Source organism: Triticum urartu, chromosome 1A, assembly GCF_056163025.1.
Source record: "Triticum urartu cultivar PI428250 chromosome 1A, HENAU_Tu73, whole genome shotgun sequence".
Taxonomy (NCBI): Eukaryota; Viridiplantae; Streptophyta; class Magnoliopsida; order Poales; family Poaceae; genus Triticum; species Triticum urartu.
This window is the reverse complement of record NC_141873.1, coordinates 561,225,611-561,243,850: the sequence shown is the minus strand read 5'-3', so window position 1 is coordinate 561,243,850 and position 18,240 is coordinate 561,225,611. Positions and strand designations below refer to the sequence as shown.

The following is an 18,240-nucleotide window of genomic DNA, read 5'->3' as shown; positions in this document are numbered from 1 at the left end:
AGGTGGTCCCGCACCTGCCCGGATTCCGGGTCCGCAATAAGGCTCTTCAGCTTGCATCTTCAACACGGACATCTTATCTCCGTCTCGTTCTTTTGAAGCATCTTGGCCTTCGTGGACCTCAAAAACCTATTCACAATGCCTTCAGTCATCGTGCGGACCATGGTCGCCTGCGGGGTAGAGCAAAACGATATTTTAGAACCAAGAAAAAATTTGGCATGACTTTCCCTAAAAATAGGACCAAAAAGAATGCTTAATGCCAAAATTCTCGCCGAAACGGAAATGAATCAACACTCCGGCAAAATATTGGCAACTATCGCATTTCAAATACCGGTACACCTCCAAACACAAACACATATGCAACACCACAAACATATGCAACACCACGAACATACATAGATGTAGCTAGGCCATAAAAAGTGCATGTGCACATTATTGTAGGGAGAACAACATAAATATAGCTTCCCCCTTACTTACCTATCAAAAAAGGTAATTTAACCACTTAAATTGAATGAATCTATGGTGGAAATGAGGTGAAAAAGAGGAGGCACCCGAGACAAGGAGGAGGTGGAGAGAATGAAGTGGGGAGAAAGTGAGTGTGGGTAGGAGAGGCTGTCCAAAATATCTTGTTGCTGCCCACTTACTAATGGCGCACCAACTCTAAATGCGCCATTAGTAATCCAGGTTACTAATGGCGCATCTTCTGGTGGTGCCTCATCGATATATCGACAAGATGAGGCTCAAGGTAACCCCAAGGGTCAAATCATCGATATATCGACAAGATGAGGCTCAAGGTAAACCCTAGGGTCAAATCATCGATATGTCGACAAGATGAGGCTCAAGGTGAACCCTAGGTTCAAATCATCGATATGTCGACAAGATGAGGCTCAAGGTGAAACCTAGGGTCAAATCATCGATATGTCGACAAGTTGAAGCTCAAGGTAAACCCTAGGGTCAAATCATCGATATGTCGACAAGATGAGGCTCAAGGTGAACCCTAGGGTCAAATCATCGATATGTCGACAAGATGAGGCTCAAGGTGAACCCTAGGGTCAAATCCATGAATCTAGATGACAGAATTTACTAACTTAGCACATGACAATCAAAGTGCACTCACATTCATAAAGGTTCATCAAGGTTGGATCCAACACCTGATCTCACAAAATACATAGACAAAGGTTCAGAAATAGATACTAAAGTACTTAATATATGATTACCATCTTGATTACAACACTGCTGGATCCAACACCATAGATCACAAATTCATCACTGAAGTACTTGTGTCACAAGTTCATACTAAAGTACTGGATAGAAGATTATCATCTAGAAACTGATAGATGATTATCATACTAGAAGGCCCCTACTCATCTAAGATGGCCTTCACACCCTGAAGCTTCAACTTTATCTTTTCCTCAGACTTTTGAAGCTCAGAAATGTGATACTGCAGTTTAAGCCTCTCTTCTGTGAGCCTCTCCTTCTCCTTCAAATGATTGAACTTCAAGTTCCTAATCACATTGACTTGAGCACATGTCAGGTTCTTTAGAGTTTCATAGTTTAGCAGCATCTTCTTCCCCTCCTCTTTCTTTGACAGCTCTGCCTTCAAGTTCCCCACTACAGTCTCAAGCTCAACAATCTTCACATCAACAAATTCCTTCTGCTCCTTCTGATTGTTTAACTCCACACCCCTCTGCTGCTGGACATCCAAGAGAGAATTCACATCAGCATACAAACTATCATAGTTCTCCTGTTGCCGGGGCGCTGATCCACGGGCACCTATGGGACCGGCGGGCCGGGTCCCTTTCGGTTCGGCAGGGGCGGAGATCGTGCAAAGAGCAAATCGAGGCGAAGCACACGAGCGATTTACCCAGGTTCGGGCCGCACGGATGCGTAAAACCCTACTCCTGCTTCATGGTTTTGTATTGATTTCTAGCTCGGGAGCGCGGAGTGCTACAGTACACACCAGCGGCCAGCAAGACCGAGCGTGAGTGTTCGAACTGGCTCTCCCCCCTCTACGTTGCACACGGGCCTCCTTTTATATGCTCAAGGGGCTACCGACAGGTGGCAACGGAGGTAAAGGGCAAAAATGGAAAGGTGCTGTGGTAGGCACAGCTACCTGCTACAGTGTATCATACCTAACCCTGAAGGCAGGGGACGAGGGTCTTAAATGCCCGTCTGTGTCGCCTAAACAGTGCGAAAAGGGACCGCCAGGGACGCCACCGTTCGCCACGATGGCGATCTTGTCAGCGCCGCTTGCCACCGCACGTCCCTAGCTGCACAGCCTTCCGCCATGTACACCTGGAAGGGCCCCAGAGCGACACGTTGGTGGATGTGCTGGAGCGCGGGCGCGGAGAGGTGGCTTGCCGCGGCGAGCGCCTTGCCGCGGTCGTTGTCTTGCCGCGTCCGGGAGCTTGTCGCTCACCGGGCCTTGCCGGAACGCATGGTGCGCCGCGGCAAGTTCCTTGAAATGCCTTGAGTGGCCTTCCTGGCAAGCTCCTCTTGCCGGGGTCTTGTCTTCTTGACTTGGACACTTTGTTCTTGAATGGCTCCAAAGGAACCATGGAGGATCTTGGCGGTCACCCGGCAAGCCTTGCCGTGGGATGCTGCGACTGCCCGTGCACAAGTTCGGGATACTAGGGTACCCCTACTCTAGTACACCGACAGGAGCCCCCGGGCCTGGGCCATACATGGTGCCGAGCGCTGTTGGGCCAGGCCCAAAACAGGGCACGGGCACGCGCGGCCTAGGTTACACCGTATCCCACCTCGTCTTCAGACAGCCCACCAGAAGCAGAGCCTCCATCCCCACCAAGAAGGTGTCTCCGCAAGGTTGGTGATGTGGCGGAGCGGCAAGCGGGCCAACAGTCGCCACGCCGCGTGACACGCTCGACCACGGCAAACACCGTTGCCGCGGGAGCGCCTCATGCTACGACGGCAACTGGAGCGGAGTCTAGCCGGACCACCGCTTCAGTCCCTGCCGCTACTCACGCCGCGCCGACGGCCGGAGCGGGGTCATCTCAGACCGCCACCACTGCTCCCGCCAAGCGGCCAAGGGAAGCTTCTCCTCCGCCTCCTCGCTCCGGGCGCGCGCCAGGCTTCGACTTCTCCGTGTTAAGCTCCGACGAGGAAGAAGAAGAGTAAGCTTCTCTTGTTGTACTTGCATTTCTTCAACTCTTGCTGTTGGTCTTGTTTCTCACTTGCTTTTCCCTGAATCTGTTCCTCTTTAGGACTCTGGCCCAGAGAGCGGGAAAGAGAGCTAAGGCCCCGGTGATCATCATCGAGGACGAGCCCACTGTGACAACAGGTGGCGCGCCCGAGACAACCTTGCCGGAGCCGGCGACTTTCCTCCATGGCAGCCCCTAGCGTAAGTGTGTGAATTATTTTCCGCGGCAAGGCGCGCATGGGTACTTGTCTTTGCTGATATCTACTTGTTGACTTATGTAGGAGCCGAGAAGCCCCACCAAGAGCCAAGGGAGAATCCCCCGACAAGGGAGAATTCTCCGGCAGGGGAAGGCTTCCCGGTGAGGGAGAAGTCTCCGGCAAAGGAGGGTTCTCCGGCGAGGGACAGCGCCAGCGGCCCCCCGACCACGGAGACCATAACCTCAGAGCCTGGTGCAGGTACTCCCCTTGCTTCAAAACTTCTCTTGGATCCTTCTTTTCTTGATCTTTATGGGCTCCTGCTGGATTCTGTTTGACTCTTCTCCCCTTTTCCGGCTGTCAGATCCATCCTCTGTGGAGCAGATGGAGACAGAGATCGCCGCCGATCAAGCAGCCGGTGCTGGAGACGCCACCGGCGCAGAGGCCGCCAAGGCTGACGCTGCAGCAACTGGCGAGGAATCTGGCGATCATACTGACGGCCCTGAGGCCGCAGGAGCGCCAGGCGCTATGCCGACCGCCGACCCATCCGCCGAAGCCGCAGCGCCAAGTTCCAAGGAGCCCCAGCCGGGTGTTTATTTGAAGGCCGGCGACGACGTCTTCATCAATCTTCCCTGGGCATCAAGCTCCAGAGCGCCGGTCGAGGGGGAGGTCTTCGACGGAGAAGTGCTCACCTCCGCGGGGCTGAAGCTGGTCGACGCGCCAAGCAGCAGTAGCAATGAGCCCGAAGAAGAGCGGTTGCTGCGCAGGTTGATGTCGCTCTACCACGCGCGACAAGCCAAGCTGGAGTCCCGCGAGGCGCTTGTCGCGAAGGCGGGAGCAGACATTGAAAAGCGCGCGGAAGAGCTCGGAGGTTTCCACCGGGAAGCCCTCCGATCCCTGGCGGAGGAGCGGGAGCAGCTCGCTGAAGCGCGGAAGGTCTTTCTCCTCGAGAAGGCTGAAGCCGAAGAGCGCCAGCGACTTGCCTCTGTGAAGCTAGCCGCGGAAGAGGGCGAGCTGGCGCAGCAGAAGGTCAATCTCGACGCCCACGAGGAGGAGCTTGCCTCGCGCGAGGAGAAGCTTGGCGGAGCCCTCAAGCAAGCGGAGGACGCTGCCGCCGCCGCCGAGGCCGCCAAGGAGGAGTTGAAGACGAAGGTGGCGCGGCTGGAGGCCGATCTCTCCGAGAAGGGCAAGGAGCTCAGCGTCGCCAAGGCCTCCAACGTGGATCTTGAGTTGAAGCTAACCACTTTGACCAAGACTTTGGACAGCGCCAAGAAGCGGGAGGCGGCCTTGAAGGAGGAAATCAAGGCCGACAAGGCGCTGCTGGAGAGCGCTGCCACCGCCCAGAACACCTTCAGGGAGACTGTGACGCACTGGACGGAGAGTCTGGTGAACGCCGCCACAGATATCGACAAGGAGCTGGCGCAGCTGGGGATGGAAGATCTTGGGTATCCCTCCGACGACAACCTCCAGCCTAGCGCCAAGCTCGTCCTATTCTTCAAGGGCGTGGCGACGGCCCTTCAGCGACTCCGAGAGAGGATCCCCAAGCAACTAGCTGACGAGTCGCGCGAGATCTGCGCAGGAGCCCTCGAGAAAGTGTTGATGAAGGTGGCCTTCCGCAATTCGGGCCTCCGCCTCACCAACATCCTCAGGTCCTTGCTGCCAGAAGCTGATCTGGAGGAGCTCAAGGCCCTTGTCGCACCCATTGTGGACAAGGTGAGCGGGATCAAGCGGGTCGAAGGCGATCGCGTAGATTAGGCCGCTCATTTCTTCTTTTCTTGTCGCTGCCCATCATGTCATGAAAACAATCTGTTAGAGCTGCGACAAGCTATCTTTGTAATGTAACTTGATTGTGGGCAATGATTGCAACGTTACTCCCTTTACTTGATTCCTCCCTTTGTATGTTTTTGCCCTACGCTTTTAGGGAACTTGCCGGTGCAGGCACCTGAGCCGCGAGCGCTGAGTGCGGAACGTCAGCAGCCTGCTGGCGGTGCCGCTACCGGCAAGAAACCTTGTCGCAACTAGTTGTAGCTCACTTAAGTTGCTGAGCAAACTCGAAACAAAGTAAGGGCGCTAGCGGCTCACTTAAGTTGCTGAGCGGACTCGAAGCAAAGTAAGGGCGCTAGCAGCTCACTTAAATTGTTGAGCGGACTCGAAACAAAGTAGGGGCGCAACTAGCTATGAGTTGGTTCCTCCGCGCACAGGTTTCCCATACAAAATGTGGTCGTTCAAGGGAGATAACTTAAAATTTAAAAAATTCGATTGCTCAAACTTTGGCAACTTAGCTTTTTTGTTGTTTGCTTCCCGGCAAGGCGAAACTTTCTTGAACGACGCCTGGCCCATACCATCCATCTTCTTCTCCTTCCCCCCCCCCCCCCCCCGGCAAACTTGTGGGCGAGGGGAACCTTGCTTTCAAAAGGAAGAAGAGACAATACAGATATGGAGCTTTATGGCTCGTTATTGCTTACCCTGGAGTAGGTGCTGCACAAAGTGTCAGATCATATATGCCAGAAAATAGAAAGCATAAAATTGACAAAATGTGCGGAGCACATGAGCTTTACTTATGCGCGGGATCTGCGCCCGGCTTTGTACAAAGGATTACATGCAACAGCGGCAAGACTTGTACAAAAGTTGGTTGCCGGAACATGTTCCGACAACCGCGCCTTACGGGTAAAACTTACGAAGATGCTCAATGTTCCAGGAGTTGCTCACCGGAATGCCATCTTCGGTCTCAAGGCGGACAGCTCCAGGCCTAGTGACTCGTTTCACCCGGTAAGGGCCTTCCCACTTCGGCGTCAACTTGTTGGAATTCCTGGCGGACTGAACGCGCCGAAGAACAAGGTCGCCTTCCTCGAGACTTCTGGCGTTAACTTTGCGGCTATGGTAGCGGCGCAAAGCTTGCCGGTAGTGAGCAGCTCGCACAGCAGCCTGAAGACGGTCTTCCTCAAGGAGCAGCGCGTCATCTTGTCGTAGCCGCTCTTGCTCGAGCTCATCATAAGCGAGCACTCGAGGTGACCCGTATACGAGTTCCGTGGGGATAACTGCCTCTGCTCCATAGACTAGAGCAAAAGGTGCCTGTCCAATGGCTCAATTTGGCGTCGTTCTGATCGACCAAAGAACCACCGGCAGCTCCTCGATCCAGTTTCTTTCGCACTTGTGCAGCCTGTCGAAAGTTCTGGTCTTGAGACCGCGCAGCACTTCAGCATTTGCCCTCTCCGCTTGACCGTTGCTTCTCGGGTGAGCAACAGAAGCGAAGCAGACCTTGGCGCCAAGATCTTGGACGTACTGCGTGAAGGTGCGGCTCGTAAATTGCGTGCCGTTGTCGGTGATTATCCTGTTAGGGATCCCGAAGCGGCAAACAATCGACCTGAAGAACTTGACTGCTGACTGTGCTGTCACCTTCCTCACTGGTTCCACTTCCGGCCACTTTGTGAACTTGTCGATTGCAACATACAAGTACTCAAAGCCCCCAACAGCTCGGGGAAAGGGGCCGGGGATGTCGAGCCCCCAAACCGAGAATGGCCAGGATAAAGGTATCGTCTGGAGAGCTTGAGCTGGTTGGTGTATCTGCTTGGAATGAAACTGACACGCTTCACACTTGGTTACTTGTGCAGTTGCATCCTGGAGGGCTGTTGGCCAGAAGAAACCTTGCCGGAAAGCTTTACCGACAAGTGCTCTTGCGCCAATGTGGTGACCACATATGCCTCCATGTATTTCTGCCAACAGCTTTTGTCCATCTTCCCGGGGAATACACTTCAATTTCACACCGTTGAGTCTTCTTCTGTACAGTGTCTTGTCGACAAACTGGTACATACTTGACTGCCGGGATACTCTCTTCGCTTCTTCTTGCTCTTCGGGAAGTCCTCTTGTCTGAAGGAAATGGACAATCTGATGTGCCCATGTTGGAGCTTGTGGCTCGACAACAAGGACTAAAGGCAAATCTGCTGCTGCGGGAACATCCGCTTCCACGGCAAGAACCTGCGGCTCTGCCGGAGCTTGACGTTCCCCGACAAGCTTGCCGGAGCAAAACTTGTCGGGAGCTATTGCTTCAACGGAACAAACCCTAGGGTCTGCCGGAGCAGACTGCTCCTCAGCGCTCTTGGTGTTGATCTTGGAGACTGCTGCGGGAATATCCGCTTCTACGGCAAGAACCTGCGGCTTTGCCGGAGCGTGACGTTCCCCGGCAAGCTTGCCGGAGCAAAACTTGTCGGGAGCTCTTGCTTCAACGGAACAAACCCTAGGGTCTGCCGGAGCAGACTGCTCCTCAGCGCTCTTGGTGTTGATCTTGGAGACCTTCTTGGCGGCGGCTTCGGGGAGCTCTGCCGGCAAATAGTCACCAGAAACCAACTTCCTCTTCTTGCTCTGTCCAGTTGATGGCGTTACGGACGGCTGAGTCAGCTTGAGCACAAAGATCCCTGGTTCCACAGGTAACTTAAGTGCGGCACACTTTGACAGGCCATCTGCAATGGCGTTTTGAGCTCTTGGAACATGCTCCATTTGTAGGCTGTCAAAGTGTTCTTCTAGCTTTCTCACTTTGTCAACGTAAGCTTCCATCAGCGGACTCTGATAACTCTTGTTTACTTGGCGGACGACAAGCTGTGAGTCACCCCTGACAATGAGCTTCTTGATCCCAAGGTCTGCCGCGATCCGGAGACCGGCAAGCAAGCCCTCATATTCTGCAGTATTGTTCGTTGCTTGCTCTTTGGGGAAGTGCATCTGGACTACGTACTTGAGGTGCTCACCGGTGGGTGCGACAAGCAGCACGCTAGCGCCGGCGCCTTGCAGCGAAAAGGCACCATCAAAGTACATCAGCCACTCTTTGCTTGCTTCCTTGTCGGGGATGCTCGTTTCTGGATATTCTTCATCTGGTGGTGGCGTCCATTCTGCTATGAATTCTGCCAATGCTCTGCTCTGGATAGTTGAAGTGCTTTCAAACTTGAGGCCAAAGCTTGACAGTTCCAGTGCCCACTCAACAATCCTGCCTGTCGCTTCTGGATTCTGTAGTATCCTCTTCAGCGGAAAGCGAGTGACAACTGTGATCTCATGTGCTTGGAAGTAATGGCGCAGCTTTCTCGAGGCCATGAGAAGGCCGAAAAGAAATTTCTGCACACCAGAGTACCTTGACCTAGCCCCCTGCAGAAGGGAACTGACAAAGTAAACTGGGCGCTGCACCATCTTCTTGTGTATCTCGTCGTGTATCTGCGCAGATTCATCTTTGTCAGGACCAGAGCTTGTCGGGGAGGCTCCCTGCTTGTCGCTGGATGTGCTTGCCGCGGTTGTTGGCTCATCATCTGCCTCCCTCTCTGCTACTAACGCAGCACTAACCACTTGATTGGTTGCCGCTATGTATAGCAGCAACTTCTCTTGTGGCTTAGGTGCGACAAGTATTGGAGGGGAGGACAGGTATCTCTTCAGGTCTTGCAGCGCAGCCTCCGCTTCCGGAGTCCATTTCATTGGACCTGCCTTTTTCAATAATCTGAAAAACGGCAGGGCGCGCTCAGCAGACCGAGATATAAACCTGCTGAGAGCAGCCACGCAACCGGCAAGTTTCTGTACATCCTTGACGCGCTTTGGTGCTTCAATCTGCTCAATGTCCTTGATCTTGTCGGGATTGGCTTCAATTCCCCGCTGAGACATGAAGAACCCGAGAAGCTTGCCGGAGGGAACTCCAAACACACACTTCTCTGGGTTGAGCTTGAGGCTGATCTTGCGCAGATTTGCAAAGGTCTCGTCTAAATCTTGAATCAGGGTTGCTCTGTCCTTGCTCTTGACCACTATATCATCCATGTAGGCTTCCACATTTCTGTGTATTTGTGGCTCAAGAGCAACATGGACTACTCTTGCAAATGTCGAACCAGCATTTTTTAATCCGAAAGGCATCCGTACAAAACAGTACGTGCCACATGGAGTAATAAATGCGGTCTTCTCCTCGTCCTCTTCTGCCATGAAGATCTGATGATATCCTGAGTATGCATCAAGGAATCAAAGCAAATCACATCCGGCGGTGGAGTCAACAATCTGGTCAATGCGCGGCAAAGGAAATGGGTCTTTGGGACAAGCTTTGTTAACATCGGTGAAATCGATACAAAGTCTCCATTTCCCGTTTGCCTTGCGCACGACTACAGGATTGGCCAACCACGTGGGATGGAGCACTCCTCTGACAAGGCCTGCTGCTTCCAGTTTCTTGATCTATTCTGCAATGAATTCTTGGCGCTCCACTGCCTGCTTCCTGACTTTCTGCTTGACGGGCCGCGCATGGGGACAAACGGCAAGGTGGTGCTCAATTACCTTCCTGGGAACACCGGGGATGTCAGACGGTTGCCATGCAAACACGTCGACATTCACCCGCAGGAAAAGCAATGAGCGCTCTTTCCTATTTAGGGTCGAGCGTGGCACTGATGGTGAAGGTACCACCAGTGCCGTCCTCCTTGGCGGATACCTTCTTCGTCTCTGGCGGAGCTGCCATCGTCTTCTTGCACTTGCTGGTGGAGCTCGATGGTGCGTCCTCGACGGCAGCGCAGCACTCCGAAGAGGTGCGCTTGCCGGAGTGGGCATCAGAACTCTTGCCGGACTTGGTCTTCTTCCCCCCGGGAGCTTCAGCGGCAAGTGGATTGCGATCTGCCGTGGCTGCTGCTTCCCGGTAGATCTTGTCGGCACAGATAAGAGCATCCTTCTTGTCAGCGGGGACAGAAATGACGCTTATCGGGCCTGGCATCTTCAGCATGTTATATGCGTAGTGGGAGGCTGCCATGAACTTGGCAAGTGCTGGACGGCCAAGTATCCCATTGTAAGGCAATGGAATATCGGCAACGTCGAATGTGACCTTCTCAGTCCTGAAGTTTAGCTCGCTGCCAAATGTTACCGGCAGCGTGACCTTCCCCTTCGCCTTGATCCTTCCCGGATTGATTCCTTGGAATGTGCCGGTCTCTTCAAGCTCGCTGTCGGGGATCTGGAGTTTTTGGAGTACAGCGGAGGAGATCAGGTTTAAGCCGGCCCCGCCGTCAACTAGCATCTTGGTGACCTTGAGGTTGCGGGTAGTTGGTGAAACCAACATCGGCAAACACCCGACCGCAGTTGTGTGATCAGGGTGGTCCTCAATGTCAAAGATGATAGGCATGCTGGACCATTTCAGAAGTTTGCGCGATTCGACAGGTGGTTCCGCTGCATTGACTTCCCGCACCCACTGCTTGAGTTGGCGGTGTGAAGTGTGCAGGGAAGCGCCGCCGTCAACGCACAAGACCTCTGTGGCTTTCTGAAACTCCTGCTCACTGGTCTCGACATCATCCATGTCTTCGTCGTCGTCGTCGTCTTCATCGTTGTCGCGGCCGCGGGGAGGTCTGTCTCCTTGCCGCTGCTTGGCCTTACCGCGGCGTCCTCCTTGGCCGGCGCGCTTCTTGCCAGATTCTGCAGCGCCACCTTGGGCCCTCTCCTTGTCTCGCCGCTCGTACTCAGCCTTTTGCTGCTGGACAAGCTGCTCGACCTTTTTGCAGCTCTGGAGGTCATGGCCCTTGGTGCGGTGAATCTTGCAGTATTGCTTGTCGGAGCCGTCCTGCTTGTCGGCGGCTGCCACAGCCTGGCAGTTGGCGCACGCGGCAATCTCCTTGCCGGAGCTACCAACTTTGGCCTTCTTGGCGCCACCTTCGTTGTCGGGCTGCTCAACGACTAGCACCTCTTTGCCTTTCTTCTTCCTGTTCCGCCGCCGGTTTTTCTTTGCCGGGGCAATATCCTCACTGTCAGATCCTTTTGCTCCCATCTTCTCTCCGGGGACTCTCCTCCCTTCCTCAGCACGTGCACACTTGTCGGCCAGGGCATATAGCTCACTGACGTCTCTGATCCTGCGCATCGCCATCTCCTCCCGCATCCTGCGGTTACGCACGTTCTGATGAAACGCGCTGATGACCGCGGCGGGGTGGACGTCTGGGATGTTGTACTGTACACGGCTGAACCTCTGAATATACTTGCGCAGGGGCTCTCCTTCCTTCTGGACGAGCAGATGAAGATCACTCTCTTGGCCATGAGGTTTATGGCCGCCTGTAAAGGCGCCGACAAACTGATGGCATAGATCAGCCCAGGAGGATATGGAGTTGTCCGGCAAGTGCATGAGCCAGGACCTGACGTTGGGCTTGAGCACCAACGGGAAGTAGTTGGCAAGGATCTTGTCGTCCCGCCCCCCAGCATCCTACACCGCGATGGTGTAGATGCTGAGGAACTCCGACGGATGCGACTTGCCGTCGTACTTCTCTGGTACATCTGGTTTGAAGTTCTTCGTACTGGGCCACTGGACTTGCCGCAGCTCAGGAGTGAACGCAAGGCAACCTACCGCGTACGGCAAGTCACCTGGTTCCCCTGGCGCATGCATGTCAACAGAGGGCCCAGTGCGCTGGTCTGATTGACACCGCGCTTCTCTCCGGCGCTCGATGCGAGTACGAGCGTCTTCTTGTTGTCGTTCTTGAAGAACTTGGCGCTGATCGCTACGAGCTCGCGGATCTGACGACGCGGTGGAGTCGTTGTCGAGGTGGACCCGGCGAGTCAGCGATCTTGGCCTTTGGGGTGGAGAGTGCACAGTAGTTGCACCCCCACCAGTCTTGTCGTCTCTGGCTCATGCCTGGCTGGCTTGCCGCGGCTGAGACGTGCTCGGCTGCCGTGGAGTGTCGCCGTTGGCGAAGCCGATGAGACTCTGGATAGTGGCCCTCCAGTCGTCGATCTTGTCCGCCGCTGGAGGGTAGTCTAGGAGCAGCTGAGCTCGCGCCAGAGCTTCTGCTGCGGTGGCGGGTGGCGGTGGCGAACGGTGCGAGGAGCGGGATATGCTCGGACTTCTAACTACGTTAGAAGGAGCAGTATCACGTCCAGGCGACCGTGTCTCGCTCGCGCCAGCAGGTTGACGTGCATGGTGGTCCTGAGCGCTCCGAGATCCACCAGCTCGATCTTGATCTAGCGAACGCATGGTACCGTGAGTACCATGACGCTGCCGGTCCCACGCCTCCTGAGATGGGCGCGGTGCATGCACGGACGCCGAGGTCTTGGAGTGCGCCCGGTCATTGTGGGAGCCGGCTACGCCGCCGATGGGCAGCGCAGCCTTGTCCTGGGACCTGGCAGCACCGCGAGTTCCCTCGTCGACGCGTGTCCTTCCGCCGGCGCCTGCCCCACCACCCGTTTGCTCCGGCGGTGGCTGGCTCGGCGCGGACGGAGCAGCTGCCTCCAAAACTTTCTTCTTCGGCGGCATGTTGATGAAGATGATGAAGATCTAGCTCGCGAGAACGTCGGATCTGGTTCACACAACTTCGACGCCCCCTACCTGGCGCGCCAAAGATGCCGGGGCGCTGATCCACGGGCACCTATGGGACCGGCGGGCCGGGTCCCTTTCGGTTCGGCGGGGGCGGAGATCGTGCAAAGAGCAAATCGAGGCGAAGCACACGAGCGATTTACCCAGGTTCAGGCCGCACGGATGCGTAAAACCCTACTCCTGCTTCATGGTTTTGTATTGATTTCTAGCTCGGGAGCGCGGAGTGCTACAGTACACACCAGCGGCCAGCAAGACCGAGCGTGAGTGTTCGAACTGGCTCTCCCCCCTCTACGTTGCACACGGGCCTCCTTTTATATGCTCAAGGGGCTACCGACAGGTGGCAACGGAGGTAAAGGGCAAAAATGGAAAGGTGCTGTGGTAGGCACAGCTACCTGCTACAGTGTATCATACCTAACCCTGACGGCAGGGGACAAGGGTCTTAAATGCCCATCTGTGTCGCCTAAACAATGCGAAAAGGGACCGCCAGGGACGCCACCGTTCGCCACGATGGCGATCTTGTCAGCGCCGCTTGCCACCGCACGTCCCTAGCTGCACAGCCTTCCGCCACGTATGCCTGGAAGGGCCCCAGAGCGACACGTTGGTGGATGTGCTGGAGCGCGGGCGCGGAGAGGTGGCTTGCCGCGGCGAGCGCCTTGCTGCGGTCGTTGTCTTGCCGCGTCCGGGAGCTTGTCGCTCACCGGGCCTTGCCGGAACGCGTGGTGCGCCGCGGCAAGTTCCTTGAAATGCCTTGAGTGGCCTTCCCGGCAAGCTCCTCTTGCCGGGATCTTGTCTTCTTCACTTGGACACTTTGTTCTTGAATGGCTCCAAAGGAACCACGGAGGATCTTGGCGGTCACCCGGCAAGCCTTGCCGCAGGATTGTGCGACTGCCCGTGCACAAGTTCGGGATACTAGGGTACCCCTACTCTAGTACACCGACACCTGTAGTTTCTTCTTCTCCTCCTCTTTCTTTGACAACTCTGCCTTCAAGTTGCCAACTACAGATTCAAGCTCAGCAATCTTCACTTCAAGATATTTCTTCTGCTCCTTTTGATTGGTTAACTCCACACCCCTCTCCTACTGGGAATTCAAAATAGCATTCACATCAGCATACAAACTGTCATAGTTCTCCTGTAGTTTCTTCTTCTCTTCTGTTAGGTTGTGAATTGCAAAGGAACTCTCTAGATTGTCATTGGTCCTAGCTGACTTAATTAGTCTCCTCATACATATCTCATAGCTTGGCCAATGCCTTCTCCATTGAGTCTGGCCATTCAAAATCAATCCATTGAACTACTCCACAGTTTATGCCTTCCTGTATTATAAACAATAAAATAATAAATAATTGTCTAAGACCATCAAACCAACAGGTTCATGTATCTAATATCGCACTGTTAAACAGGCAAATTAACAAGTCACTAAGCACTCACAGGCTCCTTACCATATAGCAGACAAATTAACAATTCCCACTGTTAAACAAGTCAATAAGTACTGACCATAATAAAGAATGACTACCATCCACTAATGAGAACACACTCAAACACAGTGGCTAAAGCAAATTAAACAAAGACAAAGCACTTAACCAAGCTTAACAACTTGATAAACAAAGGAGTAAGCACTGACCACAATAAACAATGTGTGGTCAGAACAAGCTAAAAAATCCACTAATGACAAGGCATGTCATAACAGGCTAAACAAAGACCAAGCTAAAAAAATATTAAGAGCTTGATACACAAAGCATTAAGCAAACAGCTTCCTTTACACAGGATGTGAATCATACCTTCTTAGCACATCCAAGAAACTTCCTGCCCGTGTGCATCCCTTCAAATGCTACAAAGCGTTCGTCCGGCTCACCGTGTTCACACAACACATTCACATCTGCATTAGTACCATTGAAATTCGGATCGTGCATCGTAGCTGGAAGCTGCGGGAGCAAGCAAAGAGAAGGCTAGGTTCAGATCGAGCTCAGTGAAAAATCCCCAATTCACTAACCCTAACCCTAGCTCTAGGTATCTAACCAACTGACCTTGATGACGCCATCGCAGGAGGAGGAGATGTTCAGGACTGAATCCACACTGGTCTCGTCGCTCCACGACACCATGGCACCGGGGAGCAGCAGAACGGCGGTCGGCGGTCTAGCGGCACCGGGGAGGAAGAACAGAGTGAGGAGAGGGCGAGGCAGAGGCGAGAGTGTGAGGAGAGAGCTGGATCGAACCTGTTTTTACCCACACGCCGGAGCAGTAGCGGCCGCCACGCCGTTAGACGGCGTGAGCTCGCGGCCGTGACGTCACATCCCCAAAATCTGGCCCCACTTGTCATAATAGTGCTTAAAATGCCCCAACAGAAGGTTTGGTGTTTTCTGCAAATGATTAGGCACGAAATCAGTGTATTCTGGCACAAAAACATAGAAGAGTCTTTTCTACAACCCTAGGCTTCAAGGTGGTGGTTTTTTGCAATTCACTCTGCCCGCCACTTATGGGGTTATTTCAGTGGTGGGCATAGGTTAGTGCTGTCACAGCAACTGTAGGTAGCAATTGAGGTATTTCTCTCTGCCCGCCACAGCTATGTGTAGCAGTAGTGGCGCGCACTTTTGGTGCCCGCACTGGTAGTAATCTAGGCCTACAGAAAAATACCACCGTGGAAACATTTTTCGCTGCCATGGAAACATTTTAACGATGTGGTTGCATCATTTTGCAGTTGATCATCACATTGCATTACATATATAGAAATTTGCCTCAGCATTCAAACAATCATGAACATGCGTACAACATATTACAATATGGATACAATAATTATGAGTACTAGTGAAGCAAACATAGTAAGAACTGCGGAGCAACAAACATGTCTCAACACATAATTAATAGTTTCACAAGTTGTTTTAAAGAAGTAGTACATCTACCGACTTGGGAAGTCAGTGGAAATAGATGAGAGCATCTTTTCGAAACGGGTAAGTCGTTCTTCTTCTGGCTCTAGCTTGCAGTGGAACTTCCCATCCTTACTTACAGCCTCCTTGTTGATTAGTTTGGCCAACACCTGACCTTTATCACGCCCAAGGCATGCACAGTGTTGGGCTGCCCTGTTCACCCTGAAGCCCTCGCTGACTGCCCGGGTAAGAGGATCATCATACCTAAAGCCATGGAGAGAATCTTGAGGAGCGGGTTGAAATTACTGCTTTATATTTATCTAGGAAAAATACATATGTTGTGATAAATGGTTAGGTACTAAATTATTAGTGGTGACTGACATTACCAGGTTCTCCTCCGTCGAGCGAAGTTCCGATAATGGGAGGACCAACTCCTTACTCTCTAGGTCCTGCACTACACGGGTCCCGACGAAACAAAAATCACGAGAATGATCTCAATATTCTAAGAACAGAGGCGGTTTACCTGCGGCTTCAAATTTTGCGGCATCCTTCGCCCACTCGGCTTCTGTAGCTTTGTGACCATCAAGGCTGAGGTGGTGGTTTCTTGGCACCTTTGACCGTAAATAACAGAAATGAGTACTGAGCTCTTTGCTTCACTCGTTTCAGAGGATTCACAAACCGTCCTCCATTCCTCGGGATCCAGGTGAAACTCATACGCTTAATGGTCTCGAAGCCCTTACCCTTTTAGAGTCCTCCTGGCCCTACTCTTCTAGTCCCTAAACATATTTGGTCAGTTTTGGAGGGCATATTCTTCGGCTCTTTATTTGTAGTCAGGCGGAAATTCATAAATATGGTGTAATGCATCCAATAGTTCCCGCCTTTGTCTGCAAAATTCATTCCAATTCATCTGGACATTATTTTCGCAAGATGCAACCTAGAAGCTTGTTGTAGCATGCTTGCTGCTCGAGCCGGGCTAATAGGCTCGCCTTCCGGGCTCAGTTTGGTGATTGACATGATACCTTCATGAAGCATGTTCGGATTCCTAGGCTTTTTCTTGCTCTTGTTTGCGTCGGAGTTGCAAGATGAAGTCCCATCCATGTGGCTCATTTCATCTGCCCGGTGGTTGGTTCTTCATCTGTTGGGGAACGCAGTAATTTCAAAAAAAATCCTATGCACACGCAAGATCATGGTGATGCATAGAAACGAGAGGGGAGAGTATCGTCTATGTACCCTCGTAGACCATAAGCGAAAGCGTTATGACAAAGCGGTTGATGTAGTTGTACGTCTTCATGATCAACCGATCTAGCACCGAAGGTACGGCACCTCCACGATTTTCACACGTTCAACTCAGTGACGTCCTGCGAACTCACGATCCATTAGATCTTCGAGGGAGAGTTTCGTCATCACGGCGGCGTGATGACGGTGATGATGATGCTACCGGAACAGGGCTTCGCCTAAGTACCGCTACGATATAACAGAGGTGGATTATGGTGGAGGGGGGCACCGCAGACGGCTAAAAGATCAATGATCACCTTGTGTGTCTATGGGCTGCCCCCCTCCCCGTATGTAAAGGAGTGGAGGGGGAGAGGCCGGCCCTCCTAGGCACTTCCCAAGGGGAGTCCTACTCCCACCTGGAGTAGGACTCCAACCATTCCAAGAGTAGGAGTAGGAGAGAGGGAAGGAGGAGAGAGGGGGAAGGAAAGGGGGGCGCCCCCTCCTCCAATTAGGACTAGAGGGGGAGGGGGCGCGCGGACTGCCCTGGCCGCCCCTCCTCTTCTCCATTAAGGCCCAGTAGGCCCATTACACTCCCGGGGGGTTCCGGTAACCCCCCGGTACTCCGGTATTTGTCCGAACATGCCCGGAACCCTTCCGAAGTACAAACATAGTCATCAAATATATCGATCTTTAAGTCTCGACCATTTCGAGACTCGTCGTCATGTCCATGATCATATCTGGGACTCCGAACTACATTCGGTACATCAACACACATAAACTCATATTACCGATCGTCACCGAACGATAAGTGTGCGGACCCTACGGGTTCAAGAACTATGTAGACATGACCGAGACTCATCTCCGGTCAATACCAATAGAGGAACCTGGATGCTCATATTGGCTCCAACATATTCTATGAAGATCTTTATCGGTCAAACCGCATAACAATATAAGTTGTTCCCTTTGTCATCGATATGTTACTTGCCCGAGATTCAATCGTCGGTATCTCAATACCTAGTTCAATCTCGTTACCGGAAAGTCTCTTTACTCGTTCTATAATGCTACATCCCGTAACTAACTCATTAGCTACATTGCTTGCAAGGCTTATAGTGATGTACATTACTGAGAGGGCCCAGAGATACCTCTCCGACAATCGGAGTGACAAATCCTAATCTTGATCCATGCCAACTCAACAAACACCATCGGATACACCTGTAGAGCACCTTTATAATCACCCAGTTACGTTTTGACGTTTGGTAGCACACAAAGTGTTCCTCTAGTATTCGGGAGTTGCATGATCTCATAGTCATAGGAACATGTATAGTTATGGAGAAAGCAATAGCAATAAAACTAAACAACCATCATGCTAAGCTAACGAATGGGTCAAGTCAATCACATCATTCTCTAATGATGTGATCCCGTTAATCAAATGACAACTCATGTCTATGGTTAGGAAACATAACCATCATTGATTCAGCGAGCTAGTCAAGTAGAGGCAAACTAGTGACACTCTGTTTCTCTATGTATTCACACATGTAC

At 52.7% G+C, this 18,240-nt stretch overlaps 1 protein-coding gene across 1 annotated transcript; it reads right to left on the bottom strand.

Annotated features, from left to right (window-relative positions):
* Positions 1 to 1,357: 1,357 nt before the first annotated feature.
* Positions 1,358 to 14,724, bottom strand: LOC147992736 (uncharacterized). Its single transcript, XM_087539125.1, has 3 exons — positions 14,650 to 14,724; positions 14,404 to 14,547; positions 1,358 to 1,690 (listed from the first exon to the last, which is right to left on the bottom strand). Exons 1-3 carry the CDS (start codon positions 14,722 to 14,724, stop codon positions 1,358 to 1,360), a joined length of 552 nt encoding a protein of 183 aa, XP_087395251.1.
* Between the last annotated feature and the right edge of the window lie 3,516 nt (positions 14,725 to 18,240).

Coding starts and splice junctions, on each gene's coding strand:
- LOC147992736 (XM_087539125.1), bottom strand. CDS start 14,724: ATGGTGTCGTGGAGCGACGAGACCAGTGTGGATTCAGTCCTGAACATC. Junction 14,548..14,649: donor CCTGCGATGGCGTCATCAAG/GTCAGTTGGTTA, acceptor TTGCTCCCGCAG/CTTCCAGCTACGATGCACGA. Junction 1,691..14,403: donor TTCTTGGATGTGCTAAGAAG/GTATGATTCACA, acceptor TTGGATGTCCAG/CAGCAGAGGGGTGTGGAGTT.